This window comes from Phalaenopsis equestris, unplaced genomic scaffold (assembly GCF_001263595.1).
Source record: "Phalaenopsis equestris unplaced genomic scaffold, ASM126359v1 Scaffold233139, whole genome shotgun sequence".
NCBI lineage: Eukaryota > Viridiplantae > Streptophyta > Magnoliopsida > Asparagales > Orchidaceae > Phalaenopsis > Phalaenopsis equestris.
The window spans coordinates 66818-86573 of record NW_018251092.1 but is presented as its reverse complement, the minus strand read 5'-3'; the positions used below and the strand labels follow the sequence as shown (position 1 = coordinate 86573).

Sequence of the window (19756 nt, the reverse complement as noted above, 5' to 3'; positions counted from 1 at the left end):
CATAAAATGCAGAATAATTTACCTGTAACACACTAACCTTTACTAATATTTCAGGACTCTACCACTTGAAACCAAATTTGTGGATCAAATGAAATATATATGATACAAATTTCCTTTCTTTTCTGTTTTCTTAAAAGTTCAGAAGTTTACAAATGAAGTGTGTTTGAGTCAGCTTGTGTTTATCCAGATAAGCAGCTTATTCTGAAACGCGGCCCGCAGGATTCGACCCGCGGTCTGCTTTTAGTGTAAAAAGCCAACCGCGTTTTCGGATAAGCTGCCAAAACATGTTTTCCAAACGGTGAGTCGTCATTTTGAAAAGTACGCCCGCACTTATAAGCTGCCCCAAACAAGCCGTCCATGATATCCATTATTCCCCATTTCTAAGTATAAAAGTGACCAAATTTATATCTCGTACTTCTGTACAATAAATAAACAGGTATCCACTCTCTCAAACCTTAACTAAATTGGACTAGCAATTAACAAAAGGAATACAAGCAGCACAAGTGCATGACACTTCTTACCATTTGATATCCAATGTTAATGCCTCGGGAGGCACTACGATAGACGGAAACTCCGCAAACGATATATTCGACATCAGATGGCTCCAAGCAGTAGATTCAACTATCATCAGAGGCCTGGATAGCATCTTTACGATAACCGGCTTCAGGCCGCCACCGTCGCCATCGAATCTGCCGACTATCTCAATCCAAGACCTTTCAACAGTTGGCCTGGTTCGCCACTCGGCAACTTTGCTCCAGCTCCTATCATTCTTCGTGACATTCCTCTCCACTTCAACTCGAAACTTCAGTAGTTTCGACGAAGTGATTTTGGTTTTTATGAGTCGTAAGGATCCATCGTCCAATATGCTTTTACTGAAAAAACTGTCGAGCAACCTGTCTATGGCTGCCAATTTCGAGGTGAGAGTATGGGAGGCGAACGAGCGAACATGTTCATAAGGATCGTTGCTGAAACACTTATTTGGAAGCAATTTAATTGAATTATGGGATGGGAATGAGGTTTCCACATGAGCTTTTGCATCAGGAACACTGAAGGCTACCAGTGAAGCAGGACCTGCAACTGTGAGAGAAACCAATGGAGTGCAGGTGGAGAGGCCAAAGGGCCAAAAGTGAGCCCAGAACTGGTTGTGTTTGCTTGCGCTTTCATTCAGTAAGGAACCAATATCATATGGGTAAAATATGGAGACTTCATCAAAATTATACAATTTGAAGGCGATGCCTCTGCCAACATGCACCCGTTTTAGACCTTGATGAGTGATGTTCAGCTGCAAGATTGAAAAGTCAATGGAGTAAATTAGAATGCAGCTAGTGAAAAAACGTGCCAAAAAGAGTATAAAAGAAACTCTTGCAGCTTAAGTGGTTCAGCATCAAGAAAATGATAAAATAATATGGGGAGGGTGAAATTCAATTAAATGATTAATCCTTCATGCATCATAAGAAATAGGATAAACTGAGATGCATAGAATATATTAAAAACGGAAAACGGAGTTAAAATGTAGAAGATATGATCATGGCTTCTCAGTTGCAAAAGCCTTCGCATCCTAAGTGAGAGAAGGCAACTTAAACATGGCTCATTAAATGGGATCATGAAGTAACAAGTCAAACTTGAGAAAGCCCTGACTCAACTCGTTAGCTCATGAGTCAGCTCATTTAAAGAATATTTAATATAAAATACATTTAAAATATATTTAAATTTAGAAATTTTTTTAAATACAAACTATTGAAATTATTTAAATATAAATAATGGAAGTGATCAAGGAAAGATAAGTCCACAAGCTAAAAGAACAAAAAGCTGCAGTGGATAAAATAGTTGATGCGAGAGCTCCCACGAGATCACCGGATCCAGCTTATTGTGGAATCGATCTCGCGATCGTGAGTGCCGACCACCACGCCGCTTGTTTACATATTTCGGCCTCAATTTTCTTTCATTGTTTATTTTTTTACTATTTCACTATTTTTTATTAGATTATTTTCTATTAGAGAATTTCTATATATGTTTTATGTTGGCTGCTTTAGGACTATTTGGCTATTATGTTTGTGTTTTGGAGATTTTGTTTTCTATTTATGCTATTTGGCGTGTTGTATTTTTTTTTTTTTTTTTTTTTTTTTTTTTTTTGCATGTGATAGTAGTTGAGGGCCATCGAGGGCTTTCCAAACAATGTTGAACTCATGTATTATCTTTCTCTCACTACCACAACCATTTTCCCATTAAATATGCTTCTTAAACACCGCCCAGAACCCTAGAATGTTATCATCTGGTATCAAAACCTAAAAAATCTTAAATTTTTAGGGTTTTGTGTTTCACATACCTAACCTAAAATTCATTTAACCTAAACCTTCACCAAAAAGAAATCCCGACTCCTATCACTAAAACCCGAAGCACTTGACCAACCTTTGACCCACAATTATTTTTGCATGCATCACTCGCAACCCTCCTAATCCTAACCCTAAACAACATTTCCATTTTCCATCAAAACTTCCATCAGAAAAACAAAACGTCATGTTGCTATGAAGAAATCCTCAACGAGCTGTTCAAAAATCTCTTCCACCTAGTGAAGAAAAATCAATATCCAAATAATTTGGCATAGAATATCAAAGAAAAAACTAGGACTTCGGAATGAAGATTAACTTGTCAAAGTTTAATGGTTGCATGAATCTGAACGAGTTGAACTAGTGACTCCAACCAGTAGAGCAACTTTTTCAGTACAAAAACGTTCAACAAGCTGAGTTAAATTGACAACCTTCAAGCTCATCAAAAACGTTTTAGACCAAATCAAGCTCATTAATATCCACCAAATTTTCGGATGTACAACCAACTTCCTAGTTGCCACTACTAAGGCAAGCCCAACAAATCATCACTTAAGATAGAGATGAGAAATTTTTGAGCTTTTGGTAAAAGCAAGAGTAGTGAACTGTAGCTTCAAAAATCTCAAATATTTTATGGAAAAAATTTATTTGATAATGTGAATAAGCCCCCATTGTCATGTGAAAAAATATTTGATAATGTGAGTACTCAATGACAATGATGCACGAGCCCCCATGAGGCCTGCCTGTTTACCTATTTTAACCCCAATTTCCTTTCATTTATGATTTTTCCTAATACTTCTCCATTTCTACTTAGATTATTTTCTATTATAGAAAGTTTGCATATGTTGTATATTTTGGTTGTTTTGGGACTCCTAGCTACTGTATTTGTATTTTGGAGATTTTATTCTCTGTTTATACTGTCCGAAATGTTGTATCGTCTTCCTTTTGCAAGTGATGTGTTTGCATCTTGCTCCGGAACAGGTGGTGGATCCCCCTAGCCATCCATACCTAGCCATTCGTAGTTATCTCTTCTATTTTCAATCTGGACAGCCACTGAATGCCTCCTATCTCCTTCCAAACATTGTCGAACTCGCATATTATCTTCCATTGTTATTCCACATCCACCCTCCTAAATCAGCCTCCTAAACACCTTCTAGAAACCTTAGAATGGTTTTAAGAAGCTACAGTGGATAAACTAGTAATTCCGTTTTCATTTCAGTATGCTTTGACAGTAAGTTAAATGGTAGCATGCACCATATCCAACATACTTTCGATTTCAACAATTAAAGTAGAGTTAAAGAATAGAAAAATAACTTTATACAGGAAGAAATAACCAGAAAACTTCTTAAAAGGTTGATGTTAAGATTTAATGACAGAAGAACAAGAAACAGCGCATTTTTCTTTCTTATTCAAAACACTAAGAACAACAACAAAAAAGGTATAAATGTCATTAAACAAAATGAAAGTCAAATGCGCATAGAAGAAACTGTCTCAGCATAAAAGCAAATACAAATCACAGTAATACATCAGCCTTCTAGCTCAGAATTACCTAATGCTAACATGGAGATCAGAAACCTATAATGAGCAAGAAATATTTAGCATTTGCGAAAGTAGGTCGCTTAAAAGATAGCCCCAAAAAAAAACGTGTTATTAACTATTGATCCTGCAGACAAATCGTATGAGCATAAACAAGTCCACTTCGATAGAAAATTAGCATATATGGCATAAAAAAACTATTGGCTTCAAGGTAGACTGCATAATGAAACAAAGAAAATTAAGGAAATGGATGATAAATGTGAAGCTGCAATATGAAAAAGAGAAATTTACAGAAGTAGCACATGATTATTATGTATTTACATATCTCACACCTAACCTTTCATATTAATATATGTAGCACTTTGATGCTTTAAACCTACAAATGAAAAGGTGTATTTCACCTTTAAAAAGTAGTAATAGTTCTTTTTTATGTGAAAGTAAAGATTCAAGTGCTATGTTTGAAAATATGAAAGTTTAGGTGTGAAATTCGTAAATACATGAGATTTGTCTGCTACGTATGTAAATGTCCCTATTAAAAAAGAAGTTGGTCTAAAATACAGAAGATAAACTCTAAATCATAGAATACTGATGTAGAACTGAGCATCAAAAACAATAAGCGGTTATAGACCAAATACTCGCAAGAATTGATTACAACTTTGTCAAAACAGAAATCAACAATGTCACAGACCCTCATGTTCAAACTTCCACTACTACTAGATTTGTTAACAAAACACCTTAGTAGAGCCATAACGTTACAAATCTCAATAAAATAACTAATGTAGGCTAAAGCCCTGCTTTTTGCATTTTCTTCAAACCCGCTCAACTATATCATTTTAAATCAATTTATAATATACATAATTATGTTTTTGTTATACACTTCCAAAATTATTCCTTCCTCAAAACAATCGTTTAATAGTTTTTGATAATAACATTTTCCTCTTTCGGTGATATCTTCAACTTTAACTCAAGATGTCCATCCCCACATCTAATTAGATCAAAGTCTTTGGATCTGTCATCTCTTGCCTTAGTTATTCTACATTCTTTTCTCATTAACAAACTTATGATAGAAATCATCGAAGTCTATATCTCTTCTTTGAACGCCACATTATTTGCAAGGTTTCTACTTATAATTTTGTTGACCGTTAAAATTAAATTAAAAAAATAAATAAATCAATATAAATAAAACCCTACCTACTACCTCTTTCAGAACTTCGAAATTGCTCTCGCTTTAATAACTCCTCTTCGGCCCTCCCTACCCGAAACGGCAAAACACCCACTCCATCTCCCACAAACCACAAGCAACAGAACCTTCGTCTCCCTATCGTGGCTGAATTTCTCACAATACAGTCGCAATTAGAGCTGGTTGAGAAGGCAACAAAAGTATTGTGGCATCCAAAGACCTTCATAACTCCCCCTGTTCGCCTACCACACAGGGTACAGTCGTAAATAGAGCAAGCAGGGAAAGCGATGATGGAATCACTGCATGTGGAGGCCTCCAAAACTCCCAATTTCCTTGTTCATTCCTTTGTTCCAGTAGCAAATCGAAGCATCTGCCCCATCCTCTTCCCTTTGCTCACACATTGAAACTTGGCCACTCTCACTAACCCCATCTCTGTTCTCCTGTCATCACGATACAGCCGCGCAACAGCTAACAGGAAAAGCCAACGACGAGATTACGGCATGCGAAGATCTTCGAAGCTTCGATCATTCCCTCCTGCTCCATCTCCCTTTCTATTTTTGCATCCAACCAACTCCTTCCCCGTCTGTCGCTTTAGACCAATTCAAGCTCCTCCGCCTCACACGCCGCTCATATGGGTTTTGAAGACCAAAAGCTTCACCCATCGAAAATATATTTCAAGGCCCTGAGGCTTGGTCCAAGTAGCGGGCCGATCCATTTAAAACAACGTATCTACAATAGCCAGATTTTGTCAAGATGCTTTAGAAGGTTCACAGAAATTCTAAGAACCTCAATTTGTATCTTGAAGAAAACGTCGGAGCTTTCCTGTGCAGTATTGTATCTGCTAGAGTGTCGTAGGATTCAATATCGCAAGAGGGGAGGCAGGGAGACGGGCTGCCGAAACAGTCATGTTTTTCCTTTTTTTATACTTTTTTTCTATTATCTTTCATTCCTTTAGTTATTTCCCATATGTATTCTATTATGATTTGGAAGTTGCTTTCTATGGTATTTAAGGTCAGGAAAGCCGCCAACTTTCAAAGTTTCCCCTTCAAGGGTTGTATCCGAATGAGCGAAAGTGTTTCGGTTGTAACTCATTTGAGGTGATGATCTCCTTCCAAGAGATAAAGTGGTCCTCCTGCTATAACTTGTCCTGAGGGGGTATTTATCTTTACACAACTTCTCCGCAGTTTTTCCATGTGCCGCCATTGCCTTTCCCTCCCACTACATTACTGTCCTCATAGTCCCAACCCTCCACCTACGTCGCTGCCCCTGTTCTCCATCGCCTCGCTGGTTTGACAGTTGCCAAACCCTCTGTACTTGATGCAGCCACCCAGGACAGTAGACTTGCTTTTTTTTTCCTCCTTTCAGTCCTGCCACCCTACCACCTATTTCATTCATTCCAGTCATCACCCTCGTTGCCGCAACTCCGAGACAACACTCCTCTTGTTATCATGTAGTTCACATCCCTTCCCCTTCGCTGCCTCTTGCTATCACAACCCTCTTCTAGGATATCTCTATTGTTCCAGGCCCTCCGCTTCACCGCCAACGCAATTTCAGCCCCTCATTTTGCTGTCCCAGCAACCAACAACCCATTTCAGTACAACCACCCCTTGATCATAAAGAGCCCCTGTGTGAGTTTGTGTCTTATTTTGTTATAATTTTCCTTCCAAATGTATTTGGTTGCAATTGTATATTTGCTTTCAGTATTACCCTTTGATTTTCATATTGTGGTTTGGGTTAACTCTCGTATCATTTCATATCAGAGCTATCCTAACCCTACTATCATAGAATTTCTAGCATCTCTCTCCCCTCAATTTTTCTTTTCCCCCCCACCCTACACACCTTCCACCCACCTACACTCAAAACTTCAATCATACCACCGCCGAGACAATTGTCATAATCTATTCAGGAACCTACCATGGACAATATATAGTTGCTACTCTACCAAGTGCTACATCGGCTCAATGCCAATGAGAAAAGAACTCTGTGTGGGATCAACATCGACCGTAATAGTGAAGGTCGTAAAGGAAAGCAGGTATAACACATGAATCACTTCTGTAGGGATTATTCCAATGGAAAAGAAGACGAGCCACAATGCTTTTGGGTACAGTATCAGCGGAGATCTAGAGCTAAAGTGCCTATTTGAAGATACAAAAATGAGGTGTTTGTTGGAGGATACAGAAATGTCTGTTGGAGGATATAGATATGAGGCGTATGTTGGAGAATAAAAAGATGAGATGTTTGTTGGGATACAGAGATGGATTGCTTGTTGGAAGATACAGAGATGGCGTGCCAATTGTTACATTTTATGCCCCATATTATGCCTGTGCTTTGGGGCATTATGTTTGTCAAGCTCTTTTACATTATCTGCAGTCCAACCTACTGGACTTCAGATTTCGGTTTTCATTTCTGCTTTTCTTCTTTATGAAGCTCTTCTCTCATGGTTCTATGGAAACTATTCTTATTCACGGTATGGTGTTTCAACTTTTTGAAATTTTGATCCTGCAGAAATTTAGGCATCTCCACACTCGCTGGAATGTCAGTCTGAGTTTGAAGGTTTGGTTGAATATGAGTGATTAGTTTTTGCTGGTGCTGGTGGTTTGGTGCACTCTATTGATGTCTTAGATGATTATTCTTACTCTTAATTTTGGAAGGCAATACAGGTTTGCAACCATTTTATGATAAAAATATGAAATGATGTCTTAGATGATTATTTTTACTCTTAATTTTGGAAGACAACACAAGTTTGCAACCATTTTAAACCATTTTAAGATAAGAATAAGATAAGAATATAAAATGATGCCTAAAAATTAAGATGATTATTCTAACTCTTAATTTTGGAAGGCAGCACAACTTTGCAACTATTTTAAGATAAGAATATAAAAAGTTGTCTAAGATGATACTCGAAAATAGATTGCAAATTTTAGAGTTTGGAGAAATGCCATCAAAGTTATTTGCTGACCCTCATTTAAAGAGGAAACCGTTAGCTGAAATCCTAAAATTCCAGTAATAAATCATTTCATTTTATCAACTGCAAAATATCATTTTATCAATTGCAAAATGGCTTAACTATATTTCATTTTATCAATTGCAGGGTTGCCTCTTAGCTTGTCTACCTTTGGCTTATCATTATCAGATTCACAAAATATTTATCAAGAGGTTAACACTCATTTTCTCAGTAGGCACAACCAAACTGTAAAAGTATCATATAATCAATATTGTGGAAGTCTTTACTGTGTGGGCATTATTAGAGTAAATATGAAAGTTTAAGTAATTATGCCAAGTCTGAAAAGTAAAGTTTTCTGATAATTCCCTCTGTATTATTGCCTCAATTGAATCTTCCATAATGAGGATTATGATGTTTCTGTTATAATTACCATGTTCCAAGTTTCTTATTATTCTAGAGGGTACAGTGGCTTAAATGTTAATAAAATTGATGTTTCAGAAAAAAACCATTTAGCTAATTAGCTGCATGTTTTTGCATCGAGTCATTAAAATAAAAGAACTCTTCTTCATTTCTATTCTTTGCCTGGTATGCTGCTAAGCCCATCTTTACTAATTAGTTCCTTTAAACTGAAATTATTATAGTAATTAAATTAAAGAGAACTCTTCCAAAATGTTGTGTTGATACGGCATTAATGGATGAAAATGAGACAAATAAATGCAGAAATAGGAGATTATCTGGAAGAGTTTTATCACTAATCTGTAATGCTTTCTCACTAAAGTCAGGCCATTCAATCAATGATCTCCTTTGAAGATTTAGGCGAGCTTTTTTTTTAACTAGTAAGCTAATGCAGGCTGAGTGCTTAGCCGGCTGATTGTCTGCAATTGTTATTTTTGTGAAATATATCTAGCTTTGAAGTGTCAATTTTTAATTACATAGCAACTGGCATATTTTGATTTGTTTCGCCAAAAGAGCCTTAGTTCGGCATCTTCTGTCTGGTATAATCTACGGGTTTTACATCCTTCGACTGCAACCTCGACCTTGCCCTGCTCTTTCAGCCCATGTTGATGCTGGGAATCACAATTGGAGTCGCTCTAAGTGTAGTCTTTCCTTATTGGCTCATCAGTCTTATTAGCTCGTCAGTGTTCTCATCATCATCCTTTTTTTGGGTTTGTGACGAGCGTTATACTGCTCTGGAGCAAATTCGAATGTTTTTGTTCTTTCTTTTATTTCTATGCTTTTATCGTAATTGTCGTTAGTTTGGATTCAGGCACTTCGTCGAGGTTTTTCTTTAAAGGAATCCAGATGTGGAAGGAGGAAACTACCGTCAAGGTCGTGCTTCAACTTTTAGGCTTCAAAGCGACGTGCTTCAAATTTAAATGCCAAGAAGTTCATAGCATTTAAATGCATAAATGGAAACAAAGAGCTCAAAGTGGGGAACAAGAGTTTCATGCTTCATTCTTGTAATTTGTAAAAATGGTGAATAAATGCATAAAATGGTTCTTATTTTGTTATTTTTTTATTGCAGAAAATTTTGTCTTCAATTTGTTTATCTTAAATTTTGTCTTCTATTTATAAAATAATATTAATTTTTAAGGTTTTTATTTTTGTCTTAAATTGTGTTCAATTTCCTGAAAATTTTCATCAATTTAACTTCTTTTAAGTTAATCAATTTTTTTTTGTTAATAAATATCTTGGGTTTTTGTCTCAAATTTGCTCTTGAAAAATTTTACATAAAATTTTTATTTTATATTAAAAAATAAAATATTTTTTTAATAATTTTATATTCTAACGAGTCAATCTCGAGCCGAACACGAACAGAAAAATATTATTCAAACCGAACACGAACAAACTGTTCACGAGCCGATTTCGAACATGAGCCAATATCGAGCAAGTCGAACATGAGTCGACTCTGAGCTCGCTCAGGCTTGGCTCGTTTACAGCCCTAGTAGAGTGTTAGATTTGAACCTACACAATTTCTCTGTCATAAAATGGTACAAAACCACATTACCACACGAGTTGTGATGATTTAAACTTCGATATAAATATATATATATATTATTATATAAACCTAAAAAATTGGTGTTTGCCTCGCTTTCTTAAAGAATGATTCAAACATGAGTTTTTGCGAACGAACTTTTTTGACAGCCCTAATCACAGAATTATAAATGCAAGAAAAACTATAAAAACTATTTCAGGTTATTTTAACACAACAGAAAAATTATTCTCAGATCACTTTTATGCAGGATAATCAAAGGCCCGAACATGTCTTGAAATATCATTTTCCCAATAGCGTTTGTCACGACACTGACCACACACACCTTTTATACAGATAGGCTGGCGAATACTCTCCTCAACTCCCCCTAAGCGGGGCTAGATGCTAGGAAATTTTTGGAATTTCGAGCGATCTTGAATTTGCAATAAATAAACTTAAATTTTGAACTATTTTGATTATTTGAACATTAATTTAAAAATAACATTAAAAAATGACAGTTAAAATATAAAATGTGAACTAAAAGACAAATTCGTCATCGAATCGGTAACTCAACTATGCAAATGGATAGAAGGTCGGTAAAAAGTTAAAAATGAAATTTTTACATGCTGTTTAAAGTCATGGCATCCATGTAAATATTTAAAAATTTGATTGATTTTTAGATTCATATGTATATTTCAATGACATTTTCAAAATTAAATATTAACATCAAATATGCAATTCTAATTTGCAAGTTAGACAAAATGCGACTCTTTCAAAGTTCAAAATGAGTTCTTGTATGCATTCCAAGGTTTAAATATTCACATAAACATCCAAGTTCCTGAATGATTTCATGATTTAATGGGTCTTAAGATAGTGTTTGACTTGGATATAAATAACTTAAGATTTGTGCAAGCGCAATAAGATTCATGCTATTATCAGTTTAAGTACTTTCCAGTTATGTGCAAACATTTTAAAATTTAAATGGCTTGAATATATATATATATATATATATATATATCAATGATATTTTCCAAGCCAAATACTAGAATACAAAGCTTATGCAAGTAATGAAAGACTTGCATGAGTAGATGTTCGAACACTTTCAAGTTACACACCCTTAAGGGCATTCATATAAATACTTGAATTTACTTGATATCAAGTCTTATATGTACTTTTTGAAGCTACTTTTGAATTCAAAATTCATGCAAATTACTTCTAAAGCATGCAAAAAAAACAATTAACTAAAATAGCCAAATATATGAAATTGAATATCATTTTAGGCTCTGACGATCATGTTAAGTGATTAAACTCATTTGCCTTGAGAGGTTACCCGAACTAATCTAAATTATTGTAAAATACCTTGTTAAAAAAAAGTGTGCAAATAAATTTGAGAAGCGTGCAAATAAAATTAAAGCCCGCATATGCTACAACTAAAGTGCTACATGTTCTGACAAATAGTCTGAGAATGTTGCCCAGACTAGCTCAAAAATTAGTTATAATTCTCCCGCATGTGCTCCAACCAATAAATAAAATGCTCACATACTAAATTCGAAAATACTGCATGGGTTAATTTAAAATCATGTTGAAAATATCCGTATATGCTCCACCAAATTGATTAAATGCCCAAACTTGAACGATCTGAAAATGTTATGCAGGTTAAGGTTAAACTTGCATTTAAACAGCTCTTATCTAAAATACATGCAAATTTATTTTGAAAAATTATGATTGTTTTAAAAATTAAGAACGCTCATGTTATAAAATCAAACTCAAGAAAATTACGTTAAACACATAATCAAGCAAGACACATTACCTATCGAACAAATTCATAAGTCCAAATCAACTAGTATGACTCTCCTCCTTTTAAAGACTAGAGTCGACGAGGCTAATAATTTCAATAATATCCAAATAACAAGTATAAAATTTGCAAGTGCAAATAAACTAATCAGATCATCCTCCGTTTAAGATCTAAAGTCGATGAGCTTAGTAGTTTCAACAATATTAAAATAACAAGTATAAAATTTGAAAGTCCAAATCACCTAGTATGATCATCTCCCTTATAAGGATTTGAGTTGACGAGACTAATCTTTTAGAGATATTCAAGTGGCAAAGTTCAAAAAAAAAAAAATTGCAAATATAAATAATTTCAAATATTAAAATCCCAAATTATGGTCACCTTAATAAAAGATTTCAACCGAATGGGTTTATTTTTAAAATTAAATTTTAAAGTTCAGTTGAATAAGTTCAAATAAAATATATATATGAACTTAATCCTTCATAAGTTGGATAAGAGTTGACATGATTTATGTATATAATCATATGTCAATATTAAACCCGATCTTTTACAAGCATAATATAGAGTCGATAATGTTCAAATCAAAGAAATCTCCGATGATAGTCTTGTTTACTAAAAATTTTAACAAGACAAGTCAATTTTTAAATCAAGTCTTTCAAATCAAATTTTTAAAATAACAAACCAAAATATTCAAGTTAAAACTAAATCATTTAAAGCTTAAAACAAACTTTGTCCACCTTTCGCAACAATTTGTCATGGTTAATAATTTTTTATTGACTTTAGTTCACAAAGAATGAATGCTATATCAAGTGTTTCACTATATTCACAAAGGTCATCCATCCACATGGTTTGGCACAACAACTTCACAAAAAATAATGGTTACATTTTGAATCCTCTAACCAGATTGTTTGTCGTCAAATGTCACCTTAAATTACAGCCAAGACTGTATCCCATATATTCTCTAATAGTTTTCTACCCTTTAAGTTGTGAATCATAAAAGCAAATTTGATTAGCAAAAACCTTTCATTAGCTAAAATCATCTTAAATTTGTCCACCTAAACAAATATCCACCCCATATCTACAAAAGTTTCTTGGACAACGCAACACATGATTGTTGACAAGGATCCTTCGGTCAAATTGAATCAACAATCATGTGTTGATCATAGACTGCGACAACCAAGGACGACGGAACCATTGGATCTTGATCGAGTTCGTCATCATTTCCCCACCATCCGCTTTGAGCTCAAGATGATAAAATTTACATTCTAAAACTCTAAATATGTTGATACTACGCACTGAATATTTATGATTTAATATTTGACCTTAATAGAAAGTGTTCTCCCATTATCGGGAGAAGTAATTAACCATAAGGGCTTGCACCTATGAGAAACCTTGAACCCCATATCAAAAAGTCCTCATAAATTGAAAGCAAAACCTTTTGGTGGTGTCTTATCTATAATTCAATCAGTCTTTCAAAGATCTGACCCATAATACCTAAAAACACAAAGCTCTCTCAACAATAAGAGTCTGAGGCACGAATTTTCGGAGCACGTGTAATTATTACATTTATAGATCATTTTCAATTTTTATTAGGACTTGAAAGGAATTTTTTAATAACATTTTTTTGTCTTTTCACGCCTCCACCAAATCTTCTTATCAATTCATGATCAATATCTAAGTTCTACTGACTCTATTAGGGGTGAACATTTGGTCGGTTCGGAAGGTTCGATTTTCAAATTAGGCAAATCAATTTCAACCGAAATCCAAAATCCAAAGTACTTAACCAAATAAAATTTTGCTAAAAAGAACCAGTCGAACCGAACTTTGATTTGATATGAATGGCTCGGTTTTACCTAAACCAAAATATAGTTTGAAAGTATAAGAATATGATGATAATTGGAGAAAAAGAAGATTATTAAGGGATGATTATGTAATGTTAATCACTAATAAATTTACTTCCCAAACATTTCAAAAAAGATTTACCTTATAAATTTGGTTTTCGGCTCATTCACTTAAATAAGAATTAAAACTAAACCATAAACCGAAAACAAAAATTTAACATTTCTAAAACCGTAACAAAAAATTTTTTTAAACCAAACTGAATCAACAAAATTAAATAGGTTCGGTTCGGTTTTTCGGTTTAAGCCAAATAATGCACACCCCTAAACTCTATGGTAATATTTTGAATGAAAGTTGCATGTTGTACCATAGATTTGGCTCAACAACAACAACAACAAGCCTTTATCCCACTAAGCGGGGTCAGCTTTATGAATCATTTTTCTCCATTGTGTCCTATTGAGTGTCATATTTTCAATTAATTCTAATAAATTAATATCATTTTTTATACAATATGCCCAAATCCGTTTAGGTCTACCTCTACACCATAGGTTTGGCTCAATTAAAAAAAAATCAAGTATGTCTCCCTTACCAACATATCTTTGGAGATTAAAAATTTCTCATATTTCAATTTTCACCATTGATTATATAATGATTATACTCACACTACGTGCATTCATAACTAACACTTTATGTTACATAGTCAAACTCTCAAATGAAATCAACTTACAATATTTGAAAAAGGATTTTTCTTTTCTTCTAAAGTCAAAGAAATCAATTTGAGACATGATTGCTCCATTTTTGTAAGTAAATTAAGTGTTATTCTTGCTTCGTAAAGTATATGTCCACTATTACAATATCATAGGCTTTATTGTAAAATCAAATTCAGCTTCTCTAAATACATTTACATCTCAATTTCCATGTTCATGAATCCCCTCAAAGTCAATCCTGCTAGAACCTATTAGCCCATTTAAAGCAAAATCAACCAATTTTCTTTCTTCCTTGAATACATGCTTTAGTTATTAATTTATCTCACATCAAAATTGATTTTTAAACTATCAGTTAATCCAACTTAAGCAGCATAGATACTAATAGCATTTATAATGTTTGCACTGATAGTTCCAAATAGTGAACACCTTATTATAATCCTATTCACTTCAATTATTTTAAATTTCAACTCTCTTTTCACTAGTATCTTGACCTCATTCGTACTGTTAAACTTTCCAACAAAAACAGCTTATCACAATTCCCAACATCATTGTTATGGAGTCGATTGTTTCTACTCATTAAAATCCTCAAATTCCAATGTCAAAAGTAACCTTTAATTTATACGTAATTTGCCTTATTTTTCACAACATTAAGTTAAGGCAAGTCACTTAAAAGTGAAGTCAACCCTTACCTATTTTTTACAACAACTGGTTTAATTGTGGCACATAGTTTGGAAGTAATGCCCTCACAAATTCTTGCCTACCTCTTACCACAAGCGAGTTAAGTTATAGCATATTGCTTTAAGGACCTGCCTTAACACTAAAAAAATTTAAATTTTAGATTAATTTCATCAATTTTGACATGAACTATATGATTGATTGTCCACATAGCAACAACCTTCAACTTCTCTCATTCGGGCTAGAAACAAAAACTGGAAATTTTTAAAAACCATAATAGAAAAATAATAATTTTCAAATAAATTCTAATAGTGCCAAAAAAAAAAACTTAGAAAACGGATACCTATAGGTGCAACACTAACGCATATCAATTATACTATTTTTCTCAAATATACGATAACATGAATTAATAAATTAGTCATTAGGTATTAGTAACATGCAAAGAGCTTTAATGCACATTATAATTTATTATGTAATAAATTGGTTTTTTATACATGTGTACATGTGTGAGTGGCACTATAATAGTAAGAGTATCACATTCAAAAATAAGATTTTGGAGCATGCAAATCCAAGGTCAACTGACTAAAAATAATACCCATCACTTTGTGGAAATATATGTAAGAAAAAAGTCATTTGCAAATTTTGTCATCAATCGAACAATCTAATTAGTTCACTTTCACCACTTCACACTCTTCATTTTTTTTTCTTACATGCAATCTAACAAGGCCATTAAGTGTAATTGAATACTTTAACAAGATGAAAGCTCTGCCTCAATCAGATGTAATTGATTTCTACAAATTTGTTTTCGCAATTTCAATAAATGTACAATTTTAACTATCTGCAACTTTATTGATACCAAAATAATTATCAACCCATATAACAAGGGCTGTAAATGAACAAATGCACTCGATGAACAACTTGAACTTGGCTCAATTAAGACTCGACCATGTTTGTTTAAATTAGTAAATAAGCAAGCTTGAACCATTTTCAAAAGCTCAAAGGTTAAATGAACTAAACGAACATAGTCAAACTTGTTCATTTATATTCATGAACAAACTCGTTTGTTGTTCAACAAGTAAAATATTTGATATTGATCTCAATGACAGCACAATCATATATGATATATTATTTAAATAAAATTTGATTAGTTAGAATTTATTTAATTATATATTTAATATTAATATATTAGAAGAAATTGCTTTATGAGTTATTTGATAGTACAAGTTCCGTCGAATTTTTACCTACTCTTTCCATGTTTCTTCTCTATCTTAGAATGCTTTCTTGTGAAAAAATACCTATTATATACGCTAGATAAGATCATGTGTGTTGATTTAATTTCTTATCTAATTTATTAAATTGCTCATTTATTCAGAGTTGTAAAATTATTTATTGAATTTTTTACATTAAAATCTAGATAAACGTTTGAATTTTTAGCTTGTTTAAATACTCATTTACTAGTCATAAATAAATCAAGTAAAAATCAAGTTCAAGTATTAAAAATTTATAAGAAGCCAAGCTTGAACAATATGTTAAAACTCGACACAAGCTCAAGCCAAACATAATCAACTTATAATTGTACCAAGCGAAGTCCAATGTATGGTATGCTCGGCTCGGCTTGATTACATCCCTTCATATAATTTTACATAATAGCTACAGCATCAAGGACAATATATAAATTTAAAAATGCTATTTTTCACTCTTCCATTAAAAAAGATGAAACACATAATAAACTTATGAATTTTAAATAAGATGAACATAACATTTTAAATACTTTATTAAGTTTGAAAAATTTTATAGCCATGCCTTATTTGCCTAAAATTAACTTGGCAACAATTAACGTTTCATTTAAGTTTGCAAGCAAAAAGTTAAAAATGATTAAAGCTAAAACTCACCAAAAAAAACAGACAAACCTTACTATAAAAAGCCATAGAGTTTGACAGATTTCAATTCCTCATATTGCCAATTCTATAAGGTTCATTACAATTCCTAGAACTGATCTAGCAATTAAACTATGTTAGGTTTTCTACAATTTCAATGGCTTGCATTGCTTTCATCATTTTTAATCTTTTATAGTTAATCAATTTAGAAAGCCAAAATCTTTTTGATTGAATTGGATTTTAACCATTATATATTCTGATACTTTCATTGAGGTTGAGATTAGCAGCTTGCTTTCCCATGAAATTTATAAAATGTTGCATCCATTGACTACATGTTGTGTCTTCTTTAACAAAAGAAGCCCAAGAACTTCCCGCATCAACATAGATTTCAAGAAAACAACCACGATTAACCTATCAAAAGAGAGCAATTCAACTGTTATTTTAATTAAACATTCATTGTAGAACTGAAAGAATAATATCATTAATTGTATTGCATGGAAGAATTAGAAAATTAATAGGATTGAGAAGATCAACCAGCAAATCTTGGGGAATGCTCCAAAAATTCAAAAGAAAAGAAAAGCCTCAATCAAAACACTAGTTCATTTAAATTTCAATGATGCAAGAACCTCGTAAGCATGACTAGCTGCAACCATATATAATAAATAGCATATGTATAGATGAAACATAATATTAACATAACTTTTCATTTCTTCAAAACAATAGAGTTGGGTCTGAAGTAGTATCCCTAAAACCCTAAATGAACTAGAAGTTGCCAATGAATATTATAATAAGAGAGAGATGTTGAGATTTGGAGAAGAGATCACATTCTGAGTATGGAAACAGAATCATTTAAAGCAAAAATATGTCAACCAAAACAAAAATCTAAACTTTGAGAGTAATATAACAAATGAAATCAACAGCGTGATTCTGCAGGAATAGAAGAATTAACCAAAAAAAAAATTGAAAAAGCATAACACATCTTTTGAATAAGAAGATAGAATCAAAGACGACACACTTTTGCTTAGTAATTAAATATGGAATCAAAGAAGACCCACTTAGCCTAGTTCTACTGACAATTGTTTCTAATTTCTGAAATCATCATGACACGCCCTAAAAAGGAAAAATTACCATTTCAGTTTTAGGATTTAGTGGTGTCATCTAAATACATTATGATTCCATGCATTTATCAATTTTCAAGGTATGTAATGGCTTCATCTAATAATAGTACATTGTATTATATTATTTATGAAATAAAGTCAGCACTACTCCCAAAAGGAAGGGTGAGTTGCTACACGGATGTGCACTTCCCATTATCAAAATTCCATGGATAGCTACATGCATGGCTGGTTCTTCCAAGATTGCTAAGCACAATAGTTTTTGAAAAGTAGATCACAATGTTTTAAAACACATATCTAGATGCAAACATAAAGCAAGCCTGCCTAATTTTGCTAATGTATCAATCCAACCAACGTAATGTCACAATATATCACATTGATCCAGGATCTCTTAGCAACATAGAGTTTTTTACATCTTTGTTATGTAAAGTGACTTCAGATTAATTATAGTAAATCCTTAGTTAATGTAAACTAGATTTGCATCTCAAACCCATAGAGTTTGGTATTTGAGTTTATTTAAGTTAAACATAACACTACTATAACTCCAGCAACGAAACTCATTCAATGTTAAAGCATCAAACAGCACCCCACAGAACAAGGTTACTTTTTTTCATGTAACAAACAGTAGAAACCTTCACAGAGAATGCGAAAATAAAAGAGCAAAACTCACGGAGGGAAGATGAACCGAGAGTTCGTCATCATCACCATAGGCAAGCAACTCAAGCGGCCCTTCTAGACTCAACGCTTCGATCCCCTGCTTGTACCCAACATCGAATACCACCAAATCCAGCCCTAACTCCACCTCCCCCTTATCCGCCTTCCTCCACGCTTCAGTCTCCTCGGAGAACTTCATGATCAGCTTCGCCCCACCAACGCGCACATGGAATTCGAAGCTCTGGATCGCCCTAACCCTAACGCTATCGATATCCACTGCCGAGACCCTGGGATTCGCCTCCGGATCCCACTCCTGTGCTGCAACTGCGTGAAGAACTTCCTGAGGGACAAGGAAGGGTTTTAGCCTGAGAAAAGGAAATGGATCTTGCAATGGAGTGAAGGAAAGATTATACCTTTAGAAACGTAATGGAGGAGGGGGACGAGGGGTTGGATGGCGAAGGGTTCGGCGGATTGGGAGCGGAGAAAGAGGTGAGGATAGAAGAGTTGAAAGAGAGAAAGAGGGCTAAGAAGAGCATTACCATTTCCTCTATCTTCCCTTTTCTTCCGCGCCTAGTAAATTCACCCTTTACAGACTTTATGAGTACTTTATAGCAAGTACGGATACATAAAACTTAATATAAATGCACCTAAAATATAACCTCAATAATCTATAATTTTGTAGAAAGCTAGAATAACATTGGTCATCTTCAAAAATTAAAATGAATGCAATATAAGCAAAAAATTTAATTAGGCTTTTATGATAATTACGACTCAAAATAATGTGAATCAACTAAGGAAATGGATAATACTAGTTTGTGATGAAGAAGTAGATTAACGCTCCATTTGTTGCAGTTTTTCGCTGCAATGGCATTTCGAAAACGTCGGAATTGCATTTGTTTCGCGTGTTCCACCTATTTATCGTAAAAAGCCCATCGAAATTTTTAATAAACGCGGCCTCAAGCGAAATAAGGGAAAATAAATAAAACTTCTGGCTCGACCCAGCCTGAAACACAGTCCGATCAATTTCTCGCCGCTTTCATAAGATTATTTCACATCTGATGGAGTCGATACTATTCTATTGTCAGCTGAAAAAATATTTCGCAGCTCCGGACGCATGCAACTAGGTTTTTGGAAGAAATAT

The 19756-nt window shown here is 33.8% G+C and overlaps 1 protein-coding gene across 2 annotated transcripts; it reads right to left on the bottom strand.

The window, feature by feature from the left end:
• Positions 1-163: 163 nt before the first annotated feature.
• On the bottom strand, positions 164-19188 carry LOC110038577. Of its 2 annotated transcripts, XM_020743453.1 has the most exons (4): positions 19029-19188; positions 18632-18955; positions 522-1282; positions 164-417 (listed from the first exon to the last, which is right to left on the bottom strand). In XM_020743453.1, coding segments are annotated over exons 1-4 (1215 nt in total). In that variant the 5' UTR covers positions 19158-19188; the 3' UTR covers positions 164-416. The 2 variants fall into 2 exon arrangements, with proteins under 2 accessions (XP_020599112.1, XP_020599111.1); XM_020743452.1 differs by having other exon boundaries at positions 164-1282.
• Positions 19189-19756: the final 568 nt, after the last annotated feature.